This window comes from Dermacentor albipictus, chromosome 10 (genome assembly GCF_038994185.2).
Source record: "Dermacentor albipictus isolate Rhodes 1998 colony chromosome 10, USDA_Dalb.pri_finalv2, whole genome shotgun sequence".
Taxonomy (NCBI): Eukaryota; Metazoa; Arthropoda; class Arachnida; order Ixodida; family Ixodidae; genus Dermacentor; species Dermacentor albipictus.
In genome coordinates this window covers 35842190-35861687 of record NC_091830.1, presented here as the reverse complement: position 1 = coordinate 35861687, position 19498 = coordinate 35842190, and the positions used below count along the sequence as shown (strand labels likewise).

Genomic DNA, 19498 nt, shown 5'->3' with positions numbered 1-19498 from the left:
ATCTGCTTTTACCGTACTTTTTCCCTCCATAGATATGCTGCCGTTCTTGAAGTGGATGATTACCTCTGTTCGCTTGCCCACATGGTTCACCGATTTTCTCCTTTCTTCGCAATCGCCATTATTTCTTTGATGGCGCCGTCACACGGTTTATCGCGAAACGTTTGTCGCAGTCGAAATGTGAGCTTCGTCGTTTGCTTTTCGACCTGGCTGTGTGCTTGTGTACGTGACATTTTGTCGTGCTTTCTTATTGAAGATTCTGTGAGCCAGAGCCCGACCGGTGTTCCAAAGAACCCAACAACTAACCTGGATTGATTCATCAATAAATGATAGGCCTCTATGTTACGTAGCTATGTATATAAACAATAACTGGGCTGCCCTTGGGTAAAAATTGACTTTTAAGGCTTTAGATTTTCTAAGCTTGTTCACCAGTTTTGCGCTGTTAGCGTCATATACAGTGGTGGGCCGATCCTGTGGATACTTCGGACTACGGTTCCCATGGGCATGGCCCGTTATGCACAGTCAACCGCAAAAGTTTACGGGACGCAGGACCTGCCACGAAGCTGAATTCGCGTGAAGCGTGGTCACACAGCCTCGAATGAAATGTTCCAGCATGTAGTAGCCTTCGTTACCTACACAGTGGTTCATTAAGTACGAAGTGTCATGCCTTAAGAGAGCACGGATTAACATTTGAAGGGGAAACCGCATCCCGTAAACTTTTGCTGTTGACCGTACGTAGCTCTCGTCATCTCATTCTCTTCATACAGGCGTCGCGGTGCCGTCTTCGACATCCTACTGTCGTCATTTAGTCGTCGTGCCACAATCGTTGTCCCACCCCGTCGTCGTCACACACTCGACATCCTACCAAAGTCGTCATGCCAGCGTCGTCCTAGCACGTTGGTCATTTCATCGACGTCCCTTCTTCTTCGTCGGTCCATAGTAATCGCGCGGTCATCATTCAGTCGTGATCATCAAGCCGTTAACATGTCATCGTCGTCATACAGTGCGTGGTTGTGCATTAGTTGTTACGTCACCAACGTGGTGCCGTCGTGGTCATTCGGTCGTCGTAATTCCAGCTTCGTCATCCGAGTCTCCTCACATACCATCGTCATCAAGCCATCTTCGTCAAACAGTCATCGCGCGCAGTCGTCGCTGTACGGTAATTGTCACGCCATCGTAGCCGTACACTCGCCGTCATGTCATTCTCCTTAAGCCGTCGTCTTGACACTGTCGTCGTTATACTAGCCCCATCGTTTTATAATCGCCGTCCCCGCCATGCCATCATGCCATCATTGTAATAACCCCTTCGGCTGTACTATATAGTGTACACCTATAGAAAGCCGCAGAGTGCTTGAGCGTTGGGGAAGAGCGCCGTAATTTAATAAACTGGAACGCTATGAAACATCCTTTACTCTGAAATGTCTTCAGTGTAAGAATCTTCGGACTCCCAAGCGATACGCCGAGCTCGAGATCGGGAGCGAAAGCGCTTAGCCCACCCTACAGCTAACGCTTAAACATTCCCGTGAGACCCGTGTGTTTCCCATGTGTTTTTGTTTTGTTGCGTAGCTAGTAGATCACCGTATATACTCATACTGTATCTTAGGTATGTTAAACTTAACATAACATGTGAAGGAAACACAATGAAGTCATTTTTACGTCCCGCTTTAGCTGTCGTCGTGGCCCAGTGGATACATGGCATTCTGCATGATCCTAAGCCCGAGGTTGGTAGGTTAAATTACCAGAGCCAGTGGCTACATTCTCCTATGGTTCTCATTCGTACATTCTCAAAACCGCTCATGTAGCTATATTTCGGTGCACGTCGAACTTGCGGCCAACCCTATTCAGCAGCCCACCAATGCGGCCCAATCAGTCAACTACACAATCAGTGAACCAGTCAGTCAATCCCTATTGTTGCTGGATTAGCTGGTTTATACTTTCTACTCTGGAAAATAAGCAAACCTGTGTAAAGAAACGAGAGGATAGGAAAGAGAACAACTCGCAACTTACTATGTAAGCCGCAAGTGACGTTCTTTCGTTGTGCATCCATGTCTTCACAGCGTATAGTGCACTGTATCCCTTACAAAAATACCTTACAGTATGTAGAAAGTATGGAAACATTTATATGTAAGGTCTACATATTTTTATAGAGAAATTCAGAATAATCTATGGACAGCCTATAAACACAGGAATTGACTCTTTTTGTAGACTGTTTCTCATATCCATAGAGAATTGTCACTAAACGGTCTATTGAATTATGGGTTCACAATTGTAAACTATTTTGTCTCAAACGCGCGTAAAATGTCCATAGATTATTTTATTAAAGCAGTCTGCGTATACATTTATAACGCTACAGTTATTCTAGATTATAATATATAGACTGTCTCTAGACAGTTCCTACAGACCAGTCTATGGACAGTCCTTGACTTAGTGGTGCACTTCTTGCAAGCAATTCTGAACAGACAATTTTATACCCTCTCTATGAACAGTCGCTACTGTTGGTTAAATTATAAGCACTCTATGGATAATGTAAAGAAGTACCCCCTCTTCTACAGCTGTGAGGCTTCAGAACAAATCAGGCATTTACGTCCCACTTCAACCAAACTCATAGACAAGTGCCACTTATATTAGGTTCGGATAAGGGAAGACGGTTACGCACAGGGACGTAGTAGACAATGAACGCATACAAGAAGCACTTCGTCCTGTCCGCTCTCTTCGTTTCTTGTCTTTTGGAGCTTTTACAGTTTCCAACTAGCCCAGTTATCCATTCTGCTGCATACAAGAAAGCAGAACGACGTTGGAATGACATTTCTGGAGTGGGTCTGTCTACAGTCGCGCGAGCCTCGACCTCTTCAGTCGTGACCACGTTTTTTTCCTCATTGGTCTGTGCGCAAGCTCTTCGATATGCTTGTTGGAGCAGAGCACGTGACGCCAAAATTGAGCCCTACTTTCTCGACGACGGTCAAGTCCGGCACGGACTCGTGCAGCTATGGTCACTTCGTGTAGCTGTTTCTCGAAGCGAGTTCGGCTTTGAAATGTGTTGACAAGCGACAGGCTGACAAGGTTGCCGTGCGCGTTCGAATGACGTGAACGATTATGCATTTATGTGCACCAGGGCCTGCTTTTACTTCCTTTTACTGCGATGATGGTTACGTAGACACTTGACTGGCTTGGCCTTGTGCGGAGTTGTCGTCACTGACGTGTTGCCCAGAGGGTTGTACATATTGTAGGTTCGCACCGATAGATTGCGGGGACCACATTTTGTAATAATCACTTTCATGTGCTTTCATTTTATTTCCTTTCGCGTTTTTATCATCCCTTCGAAAAAGCTCAGACCATCGTTGTCTCGGATCCTACCCGACGCGTTATCTTAGCGGCAACGGTGTCGCAATGCTGAGCTCGACATTACGGGTGCCATTCCGGCTGTGGCGGCTGAATTTCGATTGGGACGAATTACAAAAAAGCTGGTCTAATTAGATTTAGTAGCACCCCAATTCATTCGCGGTGGTCGAAATTAAGTCGGAGTCCACCACTGCGTGCTTTATAATCATATTGTGATTTTGGGACAGAAAAGCCCATAATTAATTTTTCTCCTTCACGTTCTCAAGGGCATATTGACTTGGGGCATTTGAAGAAGTTCTGACACACTTAAAAACCTTAAGAGGAAGAATAAGGCGGAACGTGGTTAAGGTAGGAAGTTAATCAAACGAAATAAAAAAAATAAATCCTTATTGCCTGCCGTGTCTGCTCCCTGCACCACAGCCTACCAAATGCGAGGAAAGTTTTCCTGAGGATGATGCGTCATCCGACTTGACAATTGCAAGAGCAAATAGTCAAGGCTGACAGTCGCTTGTCCCAACTGACCCAATCCTGGCAAAAAGGGCGCCAACGTATACCACATGTTAAGCGAACGATTCAGGAATAAACAGAGATTTATGAACGACAGACTTCTTGAGTTGCCCAACCAGTTTTTCAAGCTTTCGCTAAACCTACAACCTCTATGTTCTGGTGTGCGTTCTCCATTTATTGAACTCTTCGGCCTGCACAACTCGGGAAAGTCTCCTTCTTACATCTAAGGTTACCAGCATGTTCACCTATCGTGGTGTTGTTTCAATGGCCGCCTTAATGTAGCTTTAAGAGAAAAAAAATGGCAGTCATCCTGAAAAGTAGATTTTCCCTTCAACTGACAGTTTTGTTGACTTTCGTCGCTGCTTGCGATTTGATTTACTCGCTCAGTATAACACAACGAGCAAAAGGCAAACATGTCGACATTGCCAGTTTATGCGTAAATGATGTTCGAAGCGACGATACGGTCTCTTACGTTCTTCTGGTCTCGGAGGTGTAAATAACTTAGGCATTGAATCATGTCGTGAAGGGTCCAGATATGGCTATCGCTGCATAAATTCAAGGAAAGATAAAAAAACGTATATTGCGGGGCAGGAGGAAGTGGGTCCACTGACACGTTTCAAGTCAAGAGCCACCATCTTTGGAGGCAGTGAAGCTTTGTTGAAACACCACGAGTCTGTTGAAGTAACTGACGTTGACATCCAATTTCCTGTAAGTGCCATCCCACTACCCCTTTCCGTAGCAAAGGGAACTGTCATTGTGAAATGTTCTGTGTAGAGAAGAGAAGGACATTGTTAGAAAGAAAACGCTGCTTTCTTTGGAAAAAAAACTTCTTACCAGACGAAAAATTTCCACCAGCCTTGAGGTAAGACCTTCTGCAATAGTGGATTGCTATTGCTATTTTTCTGGCACTTTGGCACTTACAGAATGGAGCTTGGCTTAGGTACTGTTTTACATAATGATTGTTCAAGTGAAGTTCTTGCTAGGGCAGTCAATGAGTGGAACATGTTGCATAAATAATGTGCCCTGCGCGCACCGTGCGGCAAGACGTTGTCCATCTAACCTACGCTTGCAGGTTATTCTACATTGCCGAGAGCAACCGTAACGTACGCATGAATATTCTTTAAAGGGCTGGGACAAGTACTCGATCCATGAACAGACGTCACCTGTGCATCTCTCGCAACTCTCTCTCTTTTAGCATTCCTTAGAGACAATGGTCTGAATGACATACTTTGGTTTTATTGCTGTGTGTTTTGTGTTGTGTTTGTTGTGTATCTGTGGCGTGCACTACGCATGCGATATCATATTCATCGTACCTGTCTGGAGTTGAATGCTAAGAAAACCTCTCCAGTGTTTATTAAAGAGCTGTCTCTCTAAGAACGCCACAGGAGTGGTGTTCCGAGAATTCATTAAGCGACTTGGTAAAGCTACCTGTTGAAGTATACTAATGTTATTGCCCGGCGACCATTATTGTTTTCTCTGTATAGATGCCACACAGTGTTGCCCACTGTTAAAGAGAGCACTCTAACGTGTGGCTCTCACTTTGCTGGCGCTCTACCTGCAAACACCGGCTTAAGGCTGAAAGCAATAATAGAGTTGAAGTGAGCTTGGAGTGATTTGAAGAGAAATGATTTCCCGACATTCTACGAACGTTTCTACAGGATACTGCGAACTGCCGGTTGAAGGAATACGGGACAAAGTTGTTCGGCACAGGTTGCTGCCTGCATGGGGTGCCTTAGCGAAGACATGGACGAAGTATTAGTTATGGTCAAGTTTAGACGGTATTCGCGCACGAACGTCTGAGCACTTAGCTATACTACTGTGAACGCGTACGTACCAAAATCTGGCATCGTCTATCCATCAGCGACGGGAAACCCAGCGCTGCGCCGTATAAAGAAAGGAGCCCGCTACGCTCTATGTCCCGAAACAACGCTTGGTCATGCACTGTGAGCAACCGAGGGGGAAAAAATACGAGCGCCCAGAATCAATGATGCCCAGAAAATAAAGATAAAGCGACAACAAAGGAACCATAGGAGGAAATGCTTCGTCGAGCCGTAGAGAGTTTCCATCGTGTCTGGAATCATCAGGATAGGAGCCGGGCACCTCTACATAGCTCGTTTCCGTGTTTTCCTGCCAAGAACAGTGGGCCGACGCGCTGCTCGGGTCACATTCAGCGCCGCGACGTCTCCGAGCCGGCTTTATCCTGTCTATGTTATGTTCTTCAATGCCTGCTATACGACAGCTTCTCAAATTCGCTGTGTTGCCAGAACCGCCGGTGTGTACGCTAATTTGCTATCGTAACGCGTCTCTTACGCAAACGTTCGAAGGAGACAGAGGTTCAAAGGACTTGAAGTGATTTACAGCGGTCAAGTAAGGGGAGCTTAGGGCTGGGGCCAACATTTTGACAAGGGAACTAGTCTTCATAAGTCAACAACCCTCGATCAGCTACCTTACGCATAAGGCACCACAACAACTGCATTTCTATTCTGCTCGGTGGCAATTAAGTTCGGTTCTTTTACCTTCATACACTCAGCTGACTCTGTGTGTTTTACGTGCCTCCAGCTGCTGCTGATTAAACCACTATTGAAAATAACTGGCTTGGACAATTTTTCGTGCTCGGAACTTATTTAGTTCGATCGTAGCAGGCTCCCCCATCTTAAACCGGCATCTTGAAAACAGAAAGAAAAAGAAGACCAGCTTTTTTGCGGTGCGCGCAGCATCGTGTTTGTGCTGCTACAGCATAACCTGCTGTGCTCCCCGAAATACATGCACATACATCGTCACTCTGAGAATCTACCCGCGATGCACAAATCTCCGAATCAATCGCTAAACTATAGAGCTGCGCTATTGGGCAGTGATTAGCGCGTCTCGCTCATAATTGCACATTGCCGAAGAGTTGCAATGGTGAAAAAAGCCGAAAGTGTAGCTAGAGGTGCCTCGGGAGACACGTTAATAATATGTTATCAAGTATATGGCTATAGCTGAAGTATTGAAACCTTGTAGATCCGTCATCACAGCACAGGTTACGTTTCCTATGCAGCGTCAAAATGCCTGCCTTGCTGTTGAAATTAGTGCAGTTCGCCTGATGATAAAGGTCCCAAAATGCAGCTGTTTTGTTACCAATTGTAGGAAGATGCACTGTGCTAAGTTTTAACTGCTATTATGCTCACTTGCATGGCATACCTTTACATTTGGACATACCGACCTGTCCTCTCCTGTTACAGAATATGAACGAGTGTTGAGGCTGTCACAGATTTTCCAAAAAAAGTAGCGACTAAGTATCAAGTTCACAGCAAGTTAAATACATCAGTAAATAATGAATAGATGCGTGAGTAACATAATTTAACCCCCCAAAGTTACACAGAGGTTTTGACAGTCGCTTATTAACGTGTGCTCGAAGTTCCCGAGCCATCACGTTGGAGAATCGAAGCCGTCACCGATCAGCAACAGAATCCTACATCCGTTGAATCTGTAGGCGGTTCATCAACGAATGCTAAGATCAAAGCAAGTTAGTTTCAATTCAGATGAGTTTACATGTTTCAGTCAAGTTGGGTTCAGTTCAATTTTGTTTCAATTCAAAACTGTCTATGGGAACAGTGCCTTTTTCCTTTGATGGGTTGTTTGACTTACTTGTTACACTCTGCACAGAAAGAAATGTATTACGGTGATTTGATGTCCACCATAGTTTTGAAGGAATAGTTGCAAAACATCGCGATCCAGAGCCGTCACATCACCAATGAAAACCAGCGGGATAGAGTTGTGCATGCGAACGACAACATACCATAGCTAGTTATAAATGTAAATGGTGGCAAAAGGCAACGGACTTAATTATAGTCATAGTAAGAATTAGCTGTAAGGGTGGGCTGACAGTTAGTCATGTAGCTTAGTCGATTGCATCCACTTAAGAGAATCGAACGAGCAAAGGCATACTTTCTCGTCTCATTCCTAGGAGCGGAGGCTCTACATTTGTTTCACATCATTAAACCAATCCAAGTCTAATAACGCAATTTCACCCTATACCAACTTACCGTTTGCTTGCCGATCTTGTCGCTGTTCTCCGGCTTCTCAATCGGTCCGGCCACAGCCGAGCCAAGCCAGGCGAACGTGACTAGAAGGACCACGTGGGACACTTGCTCCCGCATGACTGTAAGTTCACCGAGACCTGACCGACTTCTGGAGCGCTCCCTGAGAAACAGAAGACGATGACGAGACGTCTGGCACTATCGACAGCGATAGAGCAGACGACGCTATTGTTTGTTGCACGTCTGCTGCCGCTTCTGCTGCGAGGGTCCCGAGCAGGCGAACTTATGGACAGCGCCGGACAAGGAGCGGCAACGGGTCGACCGGCTGGTTCAGTCTCCTCGCGCGAATGCACGGCCACTGATCACGGGCAGCGGGATTTGGCCGACTCGCCGAGTTCGGGCGAACCAAAACAAGAACAACACAAAACAGGGGAACCATTTCCTCCTCTTCCTCAGTCCGCTGCTGCCCGAAACGGTTCGCGGCTGCCGCCGTTTGCCCTCCGTAAATGGAAAGGGTGCGCAGCTTCCTCCTTCCAGAGGTGCGCTCAGCTCATAACGCGCAGGTTCTGGAAGAAGGGCGAGCGCACACCCGAATGTTCGGTTTCACCCCCGCCGCGTTCCCTTCGCTCGTTCAAACAGTCTGTTCGCATGCCTAGCTCGGGCTTAGTTCTTGTGCGCGAGAAGCAACAGACTTAGCCTCTCTCATGCGCCGCAAAGGGAATTCGTGAAGGAAGGTGAACGATCCCTTTGGCCCTCTCGGAGTCGAAACAAAGGAGGCCCAGAAAGCTGTCGAACTGGCGTTGCGTTAAGAGGATCCCAGTGCGAGTGGGTTTGCCCGTCGAACATTTCCCCGTGGAAAGCCAGACACGCACACACGTACATACACACGTACACACAAGTGCTACAAAGGGTTTAGCAGAACAACGCATCCAAGGTGTTCCTTGCTTCTTTTTTTTTGTGAAGCTGCCAAAGCCGTCCATTCAATGCACTACAATTGGCTCAGCGCTGACCGTTCTTCTCTGAGCCGCCGTAATTAGACTTCGCTACCCTTTGAAGAGAGGGAGTAAAAAGAAAAGCGTGCTCCTTTGTAAACCACCTTTTGACTCCTTTTCCTGCATGTGTGTGGTTTCTTGGAAGTCTCGGCCATGCTTGTGCAGCGGGCTCCCGGTCAGTCGAGTGTGGTGGCCAGAGGGCGTAACCTTTCTCGTCTGCTTAACTTCGGTTGGTGTTCATTTTTTTGTAACGTCTTTTCTTTTTTCCGCTGCAACCTCTTGCTGCGCAGTTTTGAAGGAAGCACACGGGGGTGTGAAAATGACCGGTGGTCGGCGGTCCGTTTTTAGGAGCTCGAGCGAGCTGTGCGTGCCATTCCAGCGTCACTGTCGACGGTCCAGTGAATTTCGGGTGCACTCGTTGTTCCTTCTTTGTTCCGCGGTCCAGTGACGAGGCAGCCAGTGATTTGCATGCGGTAGGCGGGGAGCCAATCGTTCACTTCTGGTTTTAGTTTTTTTTTTTTTGCTGCCCTTAAGATTTTTTTCCGGCGTTTCCTTCTTTGTCGACGTCTGTGAGCGTTTTGATCTGCCCCTTAGCTGAAGGGATAACTTTGCCTGGGGGTTCGTTTAGCCTAACTATATTATATGCAGAGAGAATGCTATTGATGGTTCATTCGCGCCTTTTCAAAACGTAGCCTAATTAAATTCATAATAGTTTGTTGCGCGCAGGCTTATTTATCTATTTATTTATTTATTTAGCAATACTGTAAGCCATTTACAGGCTCATACAGGAGTGGGTCACAATCAAAACAACGAAACATTGTTGGTCAAAACAGAAGAAAGCAATGGAACACGCCAATTATTACAATTCAAAGATATAACACGCGAACAAAACGACAGACCAAAGCAATTAGTACTATATAATACAGGGAAGTGGTAAGAGCTACGAACAATTCAGATTTGATGGGAAACGGCCAAAACACAGTTGCGCAACACAACGTTGTAGCAAAACAGTACATAATCGGAAACAGACCTAATCATAAAAACGCTACGATCATGCAATCATACAATCATACAACGCTAAGAAAAAAGCTTGTTGCTTTATGTGGCGTGAGAGGCTCTAGCCCGCGTGAACACAACGAAGGGAATGATATAATACAAAGTAGCTCGACTAGTCATACGCTTTTAGTTAACATTGGAATTAAAATAGTTATGACAGTTTTACCAGCGTCTTCTCATATTGAGTTCCTTGAGAAATAGAGGCTAGATGGCGTCTCAGCACGGCTTTTTGCAGCCAATGGCTGTTGCAGCTTTGTGAATTTACAGGTTTACTTACGTCGTGAAATTGCCTTCAAGTGCTTTTTATCTACACACTCCTTTCTTCGGACTAAACCGACGGATTTCACTAATATGCCATTAACTAATTAATTATTTTCTCGAAGTACTCAGGAACAGCTGTAGGCCTTGGTAATGGTAAAATGGTAAACGTACAGAAAAAAACAAAGCGTGAAACGGGAAAAAATTGCTGTACAGGGTTGTTTAAAGACAGAAAGAAAAAATGAATTAAACCGAAACAGAAATCATGCAAAGAGCACACGTGGGAGTTAGAAATATCAAGACAACAGCGCAAGACACTTTGTTTGGTTAAAACACGCATTATAGCCTGTATAGATGTAGAAATTCAGCAACGTTTTTTTCAGCAACGGTGATTTTCAATTTGTAATCGTACATATAAATAAACTGAAACTCAAATTACTTTCACAGAAAACAAAGGAATTGCACATAAAAAAATCATAATCTAGTGACTGCTGGTATCGGATCCTTTTTACTTGGGACTTCGATTCTTGTATAATTGTCGAAAATTGAAAATTTTTCGAAAACACAACTATTAAGTTTACAACTCTGTACCTGAGCAATACAAAAATTATATCACAATTATTCGCATTGCATCTCATTGTTTACCTAAAGCGGGCAAAACTGATCTAATATATATGACTCTTAACTACAACGCTATTACCTGTGCGAGTTGAACTTCTGTAATGCCTCGTACACATTATAAACGATTCTCGTAGGATATAAATAAATGTATAAAATTTGTCAGATTTGCATGTCCTAACAGATGCAGGTTACGGAACTGCTACATCTGATTGGAGTACACAGTTAGGGATTTGTAAACTTCCCTACTTCTTTATTTTCACACTTACTGATTTCCGGCAATTGTTATGAAACAATACAGCCATAAATGAAGATTCCTCTTCGAACAGTCGCTAGAGTTTACCTCTTTCCCGCAAATGAAACAAATTTATTTAGAAGCTGCCCATGGGTCATCTCAGGAAAGCATTTCTGTGTTTTAAACATATTTTAATAGATGGCATCAGGGTTGGGTCCGAGCCAAAGCTTCTTTTAATTGCTAAACATGCGTGGTACATGTTGATAGTCGTAATAAACACACATTCCTAGAAATCGAACGTACAACATTCGTAAAATCATACAACATCGCTTAGCACATTAGAGTTTTGCCACGCAGGTGAAATGAATACAGTTATGTAGAACAGAACTAAACTCTAACTTGGAATGGACAAGAATAAAGTGTAAAAGAACAACGCAATTGAAAATCGCACATTGGTTGTCAATGTTGAAATAAGGCCTTATTTTCTGTATGAAACATCAAGAATGGTTGAAGCATATGTTCTTGAAAACTTAGTCCGAAGTCAAACAATATTCGTAAGCCGTGCATACAACTCGCTGTTCTTAAAGGAGTGTTTTCAAGTGTGTATGGATATTGTATAGGGGACATTTTGCGTGTCTAGCATGTTTGTATCTACATAAAGACGTCAATATGCTTTGCAAAACATATACGTGAAAGGTTTATCGTTCATGTGTATTTTGAGTTAATCAGAAAAAACGTGGCAGTTAATTGCGAAATCCGTGTCACGTGTTTGTGTGCCTGCAAGTGGGCGCTCAGCATTTATATGTATTAGTGCACTTGTATAAATATTGTATGCTACTGAGGAAGTTGTACGTCTGACTCAGGAAGAGTTCTGTTTATTCACTTCGAACATTTTCAGTTTTCCGTTGCGTTCAAACACGTTTGCTGCTATTCACTTACTGAATGGACGGATGGACGGACCTATGCCAGCGTATTAGAAACATACTAAGAAAAGTCTTAAAACAGCACAGGCTTACGCTTGTTGGACTGTCCATGCTATGTTCTTGTCTCTTGCTGCTATATATATATATATTCACTTAGCAATACCGAAATTTTCATGTGGAGCAGCGCATGCCATTCGCCACACCGCAAACTGAGTGCCACAAAGGAAATAACAACAGCCTTGAAACTTCTTAGCAAATCGACCCTATATCTCCATGTGAACGGAGGCAAGTTGGCCGCATGGAGCTCACAAAAATGTCAGTACGACCCCTCGTCTGTCTACACAGCGCTCCAAGAAAAATAGGGTAAGGAGATCGAAAAATGTCAAGAGAATCTGCCGCCATTGCAGAGCCTTGTTGTTTACGTTATTGCTTCTCTCTCTGTGTGGACTACAGTGTAAACGAGGAGAAGAAGGAGGCGGCGAGGAAAATACGGGGGTGGGGGGGGGGGGTGGTTGTACGTCATTTCTCGTTTCCTCTGGAATCTGTTCCGCCTAAAGAGATTTTTCTTTTGGACGCTACTTAGTTCCGCTTTCCGCTCTGCTATGGACGGAGAGGAACTCGCAGTAGCCCACAAGGCGGGAGCAACAGGGCACTTGCTGACCGACTGCTCCTTTTAAACGACGCCGCCATACGCGAGGCCACCTCCCCTCACCCCACAGCCCACCTTTATCTTGTTAAGCCTCGCATGCGTCATCCATTCTATGCTGGCGGAAGCCAACGTGGCGGGCGACGCAGAAAACGAAAAAAAAAGAGGAATGAAACAAACTTTGAAACTGACTTAGAACCAACTTAGAACTTAGACTCTGCACAATGCACGAACGAACCCTCGACAGACGTTTGCTTTTGCCTTCTGGGTTACTTGACGGACTTTCTTTAGTTTCTTTGCAATTCATCGGTCGGCCGCAGCTACGGTGTTTATTAGACTAGAGCGTAGGTATTTCGGAATCGAGAAGCCCGTACAGCTGTTGCTTGGGGTTCGACGGTGTGAAAAGGTGAACGGGCGATCATCGGGATTAACAGAGCGCGACGTCGAGAGAAGGCTTTCTCTCCTCGAGTGGCTTCGATGCTGAAAGCCGGAGTGACCTTACCTTCTCTATACGGCTTCCGGTGGTTGGCGAGGGTCGTTAAGATACGAAGGGGTACGGGAGTCTGTTGCACACAGTCCCAGACCCCCTGTGGATCTGTGTACGTGAAATACGTGAAAGCGTCGCTTGGCTTCACTGAGAGCGGCTTTATTGTGATGAGGAAAGCAGCGGAGCACTCTGGAATTACACCGCTGATTGTAGCTCTGTTACGTCATTGGGCGCACATTAGGAGATTACCAGTTGCGCGTCTCTGTGCCAATGCGTTGCGAAGTACCGGCTCACCAAAATGGTATTCAAATGAGCTGGTTGGTTCATGGCTTAGTCTAGTTTTAAGTGCTCACCTTATAGTTCGTTTGTTAGAAGTTGAATAGGAACCGACAGTGCAGCGACGTTTTTGTCTGTCTCTCATGATCCCGTGTCTCAGTTTAGCTGCTAAAACTCGCCTTAACAGCAAACGCTCGTTATAACCTGCGTTTCGCGCTTTGTCAACCGTCATCATCGTATCATGTAGTTCCAAACAAAGTGAAAATATATGTGTTTGTCAAGACGAATGGTTTGGGAAATCATTAGCTCTACTCAGATTAATACGAACTAGAGGAGTACTGGCGTAATATTTTCTACTGTTCATGTTTTTATTTTCATTATTATTTTTTCTTGAGCTATGTGAAGTTTCTAGACCCCTAAACTCGAGGAAAGAGAACACCCGCAGCCTTCGAAGCATTCTGGAGAAGTTATTGTAATTGATTTTGTACAGCCAGTTTTTATCTCTTTTCTTTAGCGGATTACTGTGTCGCGATGTAATGTCACAGGCAATGGCCACGTGGTGGCAGGACATTGCGGAGTTTGACAGTTGCTGTTGCTCTCTACTCGCTATGTGGACAGCAGCATAGCGGATGACCGAACGAGCAGGAGGGAGTGTCAAAATGTCGCGATGTCCTGCTCCCAAATGACCACTTTCTGTATACACCATGGTGCGATGACGCAGCAGAAACGAAACCGAAACTGGCTGTACAAAAGACCGATATATGAAATTATTTATTGCGCTCTGAAGCTTGTGGGTATTTTTTCTAGGGGTTTCTAACCTTCACTTAACACACAAAAGGAAGAGAGTAAATTATCGCGTCAGCACGCCTTTAACAATAAAAAGAACTGCTATTCTAAAAGAAAAGAAAAAAACAACAACACGCATGTTCCCTTACATGAACGCCACGATAACATGTTCGAATGTTCCTTTAGGCTGTCACGGCCGGATTGGTGGTAATAATACAGTGGAAACGTGCTCAAGATAAACAACTTTTGCCTAAGCTATTTGACAACAGAAATGTGACCTTGGAGCAAGTTCTCGATGGAGATGGTAACCAGTGAGTTTACGATAGGTGGGAGAATCTAATGTCTCATTTTTTGAGTGTTCACTTCCAACAGAGTTGCCACGCTCGATCCAAACTTTCGGCGCAAAATTTGTCTGTCTGCTTCCTCGGCAGAATAAACGGACAAACAGCAGATGACGAACCCTTCGATGATAAAGGGATGACCCAAAGCTCGTCTATAATAAATGGAGTATGATGATCGCTAATACACAGTAAATTGTTGTGTGCGAAATAAACAGAAAAGGTGCTGCAATTTGAGTGAGACGTTTTTATCCATTTTCTGTTTCTGACTTTGAGTAATACTTTTCTCTTGATTGCTTTTTCCGACATTTCAGGAAAGAATTTTTTTTACATAGTTCACTCCTCTAATCATCGCGGTCCCAGTGAGTTTCAAAGAGTCACATGCTGCGATGCGGTTGTAACAGATGGTACAAGTGCAGATACCCAGGCTTCATAAAGCGCAATTAAGAGAAGCAACAAGACAACCGACAATACTAACGCAACACAACCAAGTATCAGCTCTACCGGTATTTACAGCCATGATCCGAGTAACATAACTGGACCTGTGAACAGCTGCATCTTTCCTAGAAAATAAGACTAACTGCATACGCATGCGAATTGAGACTCATAAATGGATGAATAAAACTCATTATGTTCTCAGTATTCGAGGCACATTTTTCACTTTGCCCTACAGGGAACAACACTGCTAAAATGAAAACGTCTTTCAGCGTAAACAGAAAAAGAAAACATTTTTAAATAAAAAAATTTCTGTAGTTTGCGTTCAGAAACACTTTTTTTTGCGGTATAAGTAAAAATATGCGTTTTCTTTGTTTCGGCACACATATTTTTCAGAGCTTTACTTGCCATCCCCATCTCTGCGGAAGTCCACTTCCCGATGGTGAAAAGTGCATGCTACGACGTTTTCTTACTTTATTTATTTCTTACAGGGGAATTAAACGCGCAGAAAATGTACTAAGGTGCGAGATCAAGAAAAGTGAGTGTGTTGCAAAATTTGAGCAATGTGCTTTGTTGGGGGGAGTCGATACATGTTCACAGTGTCGAATCGAACAAGCACAAAATTTTACATGGACGAGAAAGGGCAGGTGCTCATCTACAGATGTTCTTTACTGAACGCAGCCCGTCAAAAAGGAACCTTCCTGCACGTTTTCAGACGTGCGCAGACTGAAGAGAATCATCCGCCAAATGTATTTAAGGAAGCTTATCTATCATATCAAATTCCGTTTTCCGAAGCACGCATGGGCGTAATCGATACGCATGTCACCATTCCGGCCTACAAGGTGTGCCGCTAGCAGCTCACGTGCGACAACATTATTGGTCTTTCCAAGCGTCCTAATAGACCCAAGCACAAAGAGTCGAGCGCATTGAGAAAGCACTATGTGTTTGCTTACTTTGGCTCCACCGATTGATGGAATCGTTTCGCTCGACTGCGTACGCCTTCGTCGAAGCGAAAGCAAGCATTTGCACCGCGACGAACGTTGAAGCCGGTGCTCCGCAGTGAAGTTAAACTCGGGCGAGGAAGGTTTGCGACGCTGGCGGCGGGGACAGGCAGGCGGGTCCGCCGTTCCAGATTTGTTTCCCCTTGGAAGAGTGGCGATCCTATATTAAGCGGAACAACAGAAAAAGAAGGAAAAAGAAAGAAAGAAAGAAAGAAAGAAAGAAAGAAAGAAAGAAAGAAAGAAAGAAAGAAAGAAAGAAAGAAAGAAAGGAAATGACAGTTTGAGCTAGCGATGTAGACATTAGTCGTGCTGGTACTTTCGTTGACCTAAGGGGGCCAATGTCCGGCTTGATGACCAGCGGCAAACCGCCGACTTCCTCGTAATCATCTAGGTTATCTTCCCTGCGAGATCCTCGGACAGGTTGCCTAACCTGACCACGGCGGAGAGAGTGCGTAATTTGCGTGCTGCTTTTACTACATCCAGGAAGGATTGTGCTTCTAAGATGGTCGTGGTGCGACACGGTAATCTGTTGAATGTTGTTTTTTTGTCGTTAGATGGTGAGTTCACACCACATGAATGAAACCGCGACTGCATATAGACTTAGTGCGCATGTTCAACGTGCGTACTGAATCAGTGCTATTTATCCTCTCCTTTTTTTTTATCTTTTGTCCCTTTATCACCTCTACCGCAGTGCTGGGTAGCAAACCGGAAGTCACATTGGTTAACCGTAGTACCTTTCCGTTCTTTCTTTTCTGTGTGAGATGGAACCTGGAAAAGCCTTTTAATTTTTTAATGCGACTAACATTCTTTGTGTAGTCTACGTACTTTTCGGCGACTGACTTCCTAACGTACATATGTCTCTACTCGTTTTCCCGCTTACCTGGGTACTAGGGTAGTCCATCGTCGAATGTGTAGCGCTTCAGACTGCTGTGCTCAGGGAACAGGGCTTGAAACCAACCATCGGACCAACTTGGGTGACTGAGTATGTGGCACTCTTTACTTGCGTTATGCGCTCCTCTTCAATAGACCTCTTTGACGCCGACGTGTGTCACTGGGGATGCGGCACTGCATACGCATGAAAACTCGCACTGGATACGTGCCGCTCTTTAAACTGTGCCGTTCTGGAAGACTTCTGAGTGCTAGTTCGTCGTGCACGGCGTAAGCTGCTGGAGTTCGCAAGACAAGAAGACGTTAACTTAGAGTTAGGTTTTCACAAACTACTTCAAAGAGGGCATACATACCTCTTAGTCGACGCCACAGAGAATGTGGTGAATGCTTCTTTACGCGCTGCCCGAAGGCCAGGTATTAAATTATTTTGTTATAGTGCAAGCTTGACAAGGACAACAGGAGGCACAACTGTAGCGCTGTGTGTGTCAGATGTGCCTTCTGTTGTCCTTGTCAAGCTTGCGCTATAACAATATAAGATATGCCGCACCAACAAGCCCCTATTGCTATCCTAAGGTCTTAACGTCTTGCTCACAAACTGAAGTCGCATCAAATGTAAGAGCGATGCACTGACGGCACTAATCACTTCAGCACCGGTCGATATGGTAATCAGCAGCGAGTCTTCGCTTGACGACGCCACTGATAAGCCTGATTTTTTTCCGTCTTGATTTGGTGTGTACCGTCATGATCGCCACGTGCACTGTGGAGACGTTTTTCTTTTGGTCGACAAAATCTTTCCGAGTACTCCTTTGGCTCATTCCAATGATTGCCAATTCATGTTGTGCGATGTTTTACATCTAGTTGGTGAGCATATCGCCTTTGGTTTTCTCTGCCATATCCCTAGCAATAGTTATTTAACACCATTTGCCTCGCGTAGTCACCAGGATATGCAAAACATAAAAACGAACTTGTTTCCTTTGTGTAGATTTTATTAGGCCGCAAGCAACCTGGAAATATTTTTCTCCACTTTTATCACGTAACTCGGCAATTTCCTTGGACTTCACTAGCATGGTGGCTACTAAACGGGTGTACCAATACGTACAGTTACTCACAAGGCGATACGCGGATGGCACTTCAACACTAAACCTGTCAAAAGCAAGAGTCAAAAGCAAGAAAATACCGAAGTTTTCATGCCACACATCTACGTTTCACGCATAATATTTTTCCAGAGACATTTACAGAGTGGAGCGCCCTGCGTGATTCTGTTGAAATCTGCGCTTGTGAAGTGCTTGCGGCTGCGCTCTGGCAGCACTTGCGCACAGCTCATCAAGACTTGTAAATCTGTAACCCGCCGTGGTTGCTCAGTGGCTATGGTGTTGGGCTGCTGAGCACGAGGTCGGGGGATCGAATCCCGGCCACGGCGGCCGCATTTCGATGGGGGCGAAATGCGAAAACACCCGTGTGCTTAGATTTAGGTGCACGTTAAAGAACCCCAGGTGGTCAAAATTTCCGGAGTCCTCCACTACGGCGTGCCTCATAATCAGAAAGTGGTTTTGGCACGTAAAACCCCAAATATTATTATTATTGTAAATCTGTACATTGGTTGTTTGTTAGCTTCTGTAATCACGCTATGCATTATATCAGCATTTTCGTGCCTATTCATCGTGTTGTTCGTGGGTTGTTTCTTAGTTTCTTTTTCTTAATCACCTGTTCTTTGCGCTTTTCACAGTCGAAACCTCCCCCTCCCCCGCGCGCCTACAACAATGCATCTGGGTAAATGTAGGTATGCATAAAGAAGTTACGGCAGTATTCATCTCACGATGACTGTCAACTGTAATGCGAATAGAAACCGAGTAATGTAGCGATATACCATATTCCTAACGCTACGTTTATTTACCACGTGTGAAGGTAATTCTCTGAGTTTCGCTACTTCGACTATATGCCACATACTCCGATATCGTCTCAATTTGCCATGACACTCGTTTGCCAAGGTGGCCCATTAGCATGGAGGCATAACGACGACCGAGTGACGCCGACGCAGTTATGATGAAATGACCAAGGAATGATATCGATTGAACGACGAAGGCGTATAACGCCTTTGTCGCATATAAAAATGAGACGCAGGTTGCTAAATTATAGCGATGGAATAAGAACGACAATGTGACGACGAGGGCATAAAGGGCAACGAGATGAGGACGAGTGTATAGCGACGATGGCGTGAACGCGGTGGTATCACGACAACTGGATGAAGGAGCGGCGATGACTGTGATGACGTGACAAAGACGGCATCGTGACGAGGGTAGGACAAAGCATAAACGAGAGCGTATATATATGACGAGGACGAAATGACTACGATGCTAAGACAACAGCGGCATAGTCGCGATTGAATGACGACATCATGATTACCGTAGAATTACGAACTTGGAATGACGTCGACAGATCGAGAAAAAAGTTGTATGACGTCGACACCATGACGACAGTGGGATGACGATACAGAAGTGATGATGATGGTGAAGTGATACCGCGACGACGATCGCGCGATGACAGCGCCATGAAGAGAGTCGGACGACAAGGCTGGTATGACGACGATGTCGACCTCGACAGAATCACGACCCCAAATACATACCTGTGTAGCTTAAGGTATTGGCAGCCTTGACCACTGGGTGTGAGTGGAAGGTGGGACGACTACAGCATGATGAC

The 19498-nt window shown here is 44.9% G+C and overlaps 1 protein-coding gene across 2 annotated transcripts in view; it reads right to left on the bottom strand.

Moving 5' to 3' along the window:
* Nucleotides 1-17194, bottom strand: part of LOC139050605 (uncharacterized) — a 49829-nt gene extending 32635 nt beyond the window's left edge. Inside the window, exon 1 of one of the 2 annotated variants that reach the window (XM_070527187.1) lies at nt 16794-17194. In XM_070527187.1, the coding sequence (XP_070383288.1) occupies nt 16794-16814 (21 nt within the window). In that variant the 5' untranslated portion in view covers nt 16815-17194. Of the gene's footprint in view, nt 1-7868; nt 8381-16793 lie in introns of those variants that run through there. The other variant, XM_070527186.1, reaches the window with a different exon arrangement.
* Between the last annotated feature and the right edge of the window lie 2304 nt (nt 17195-19498).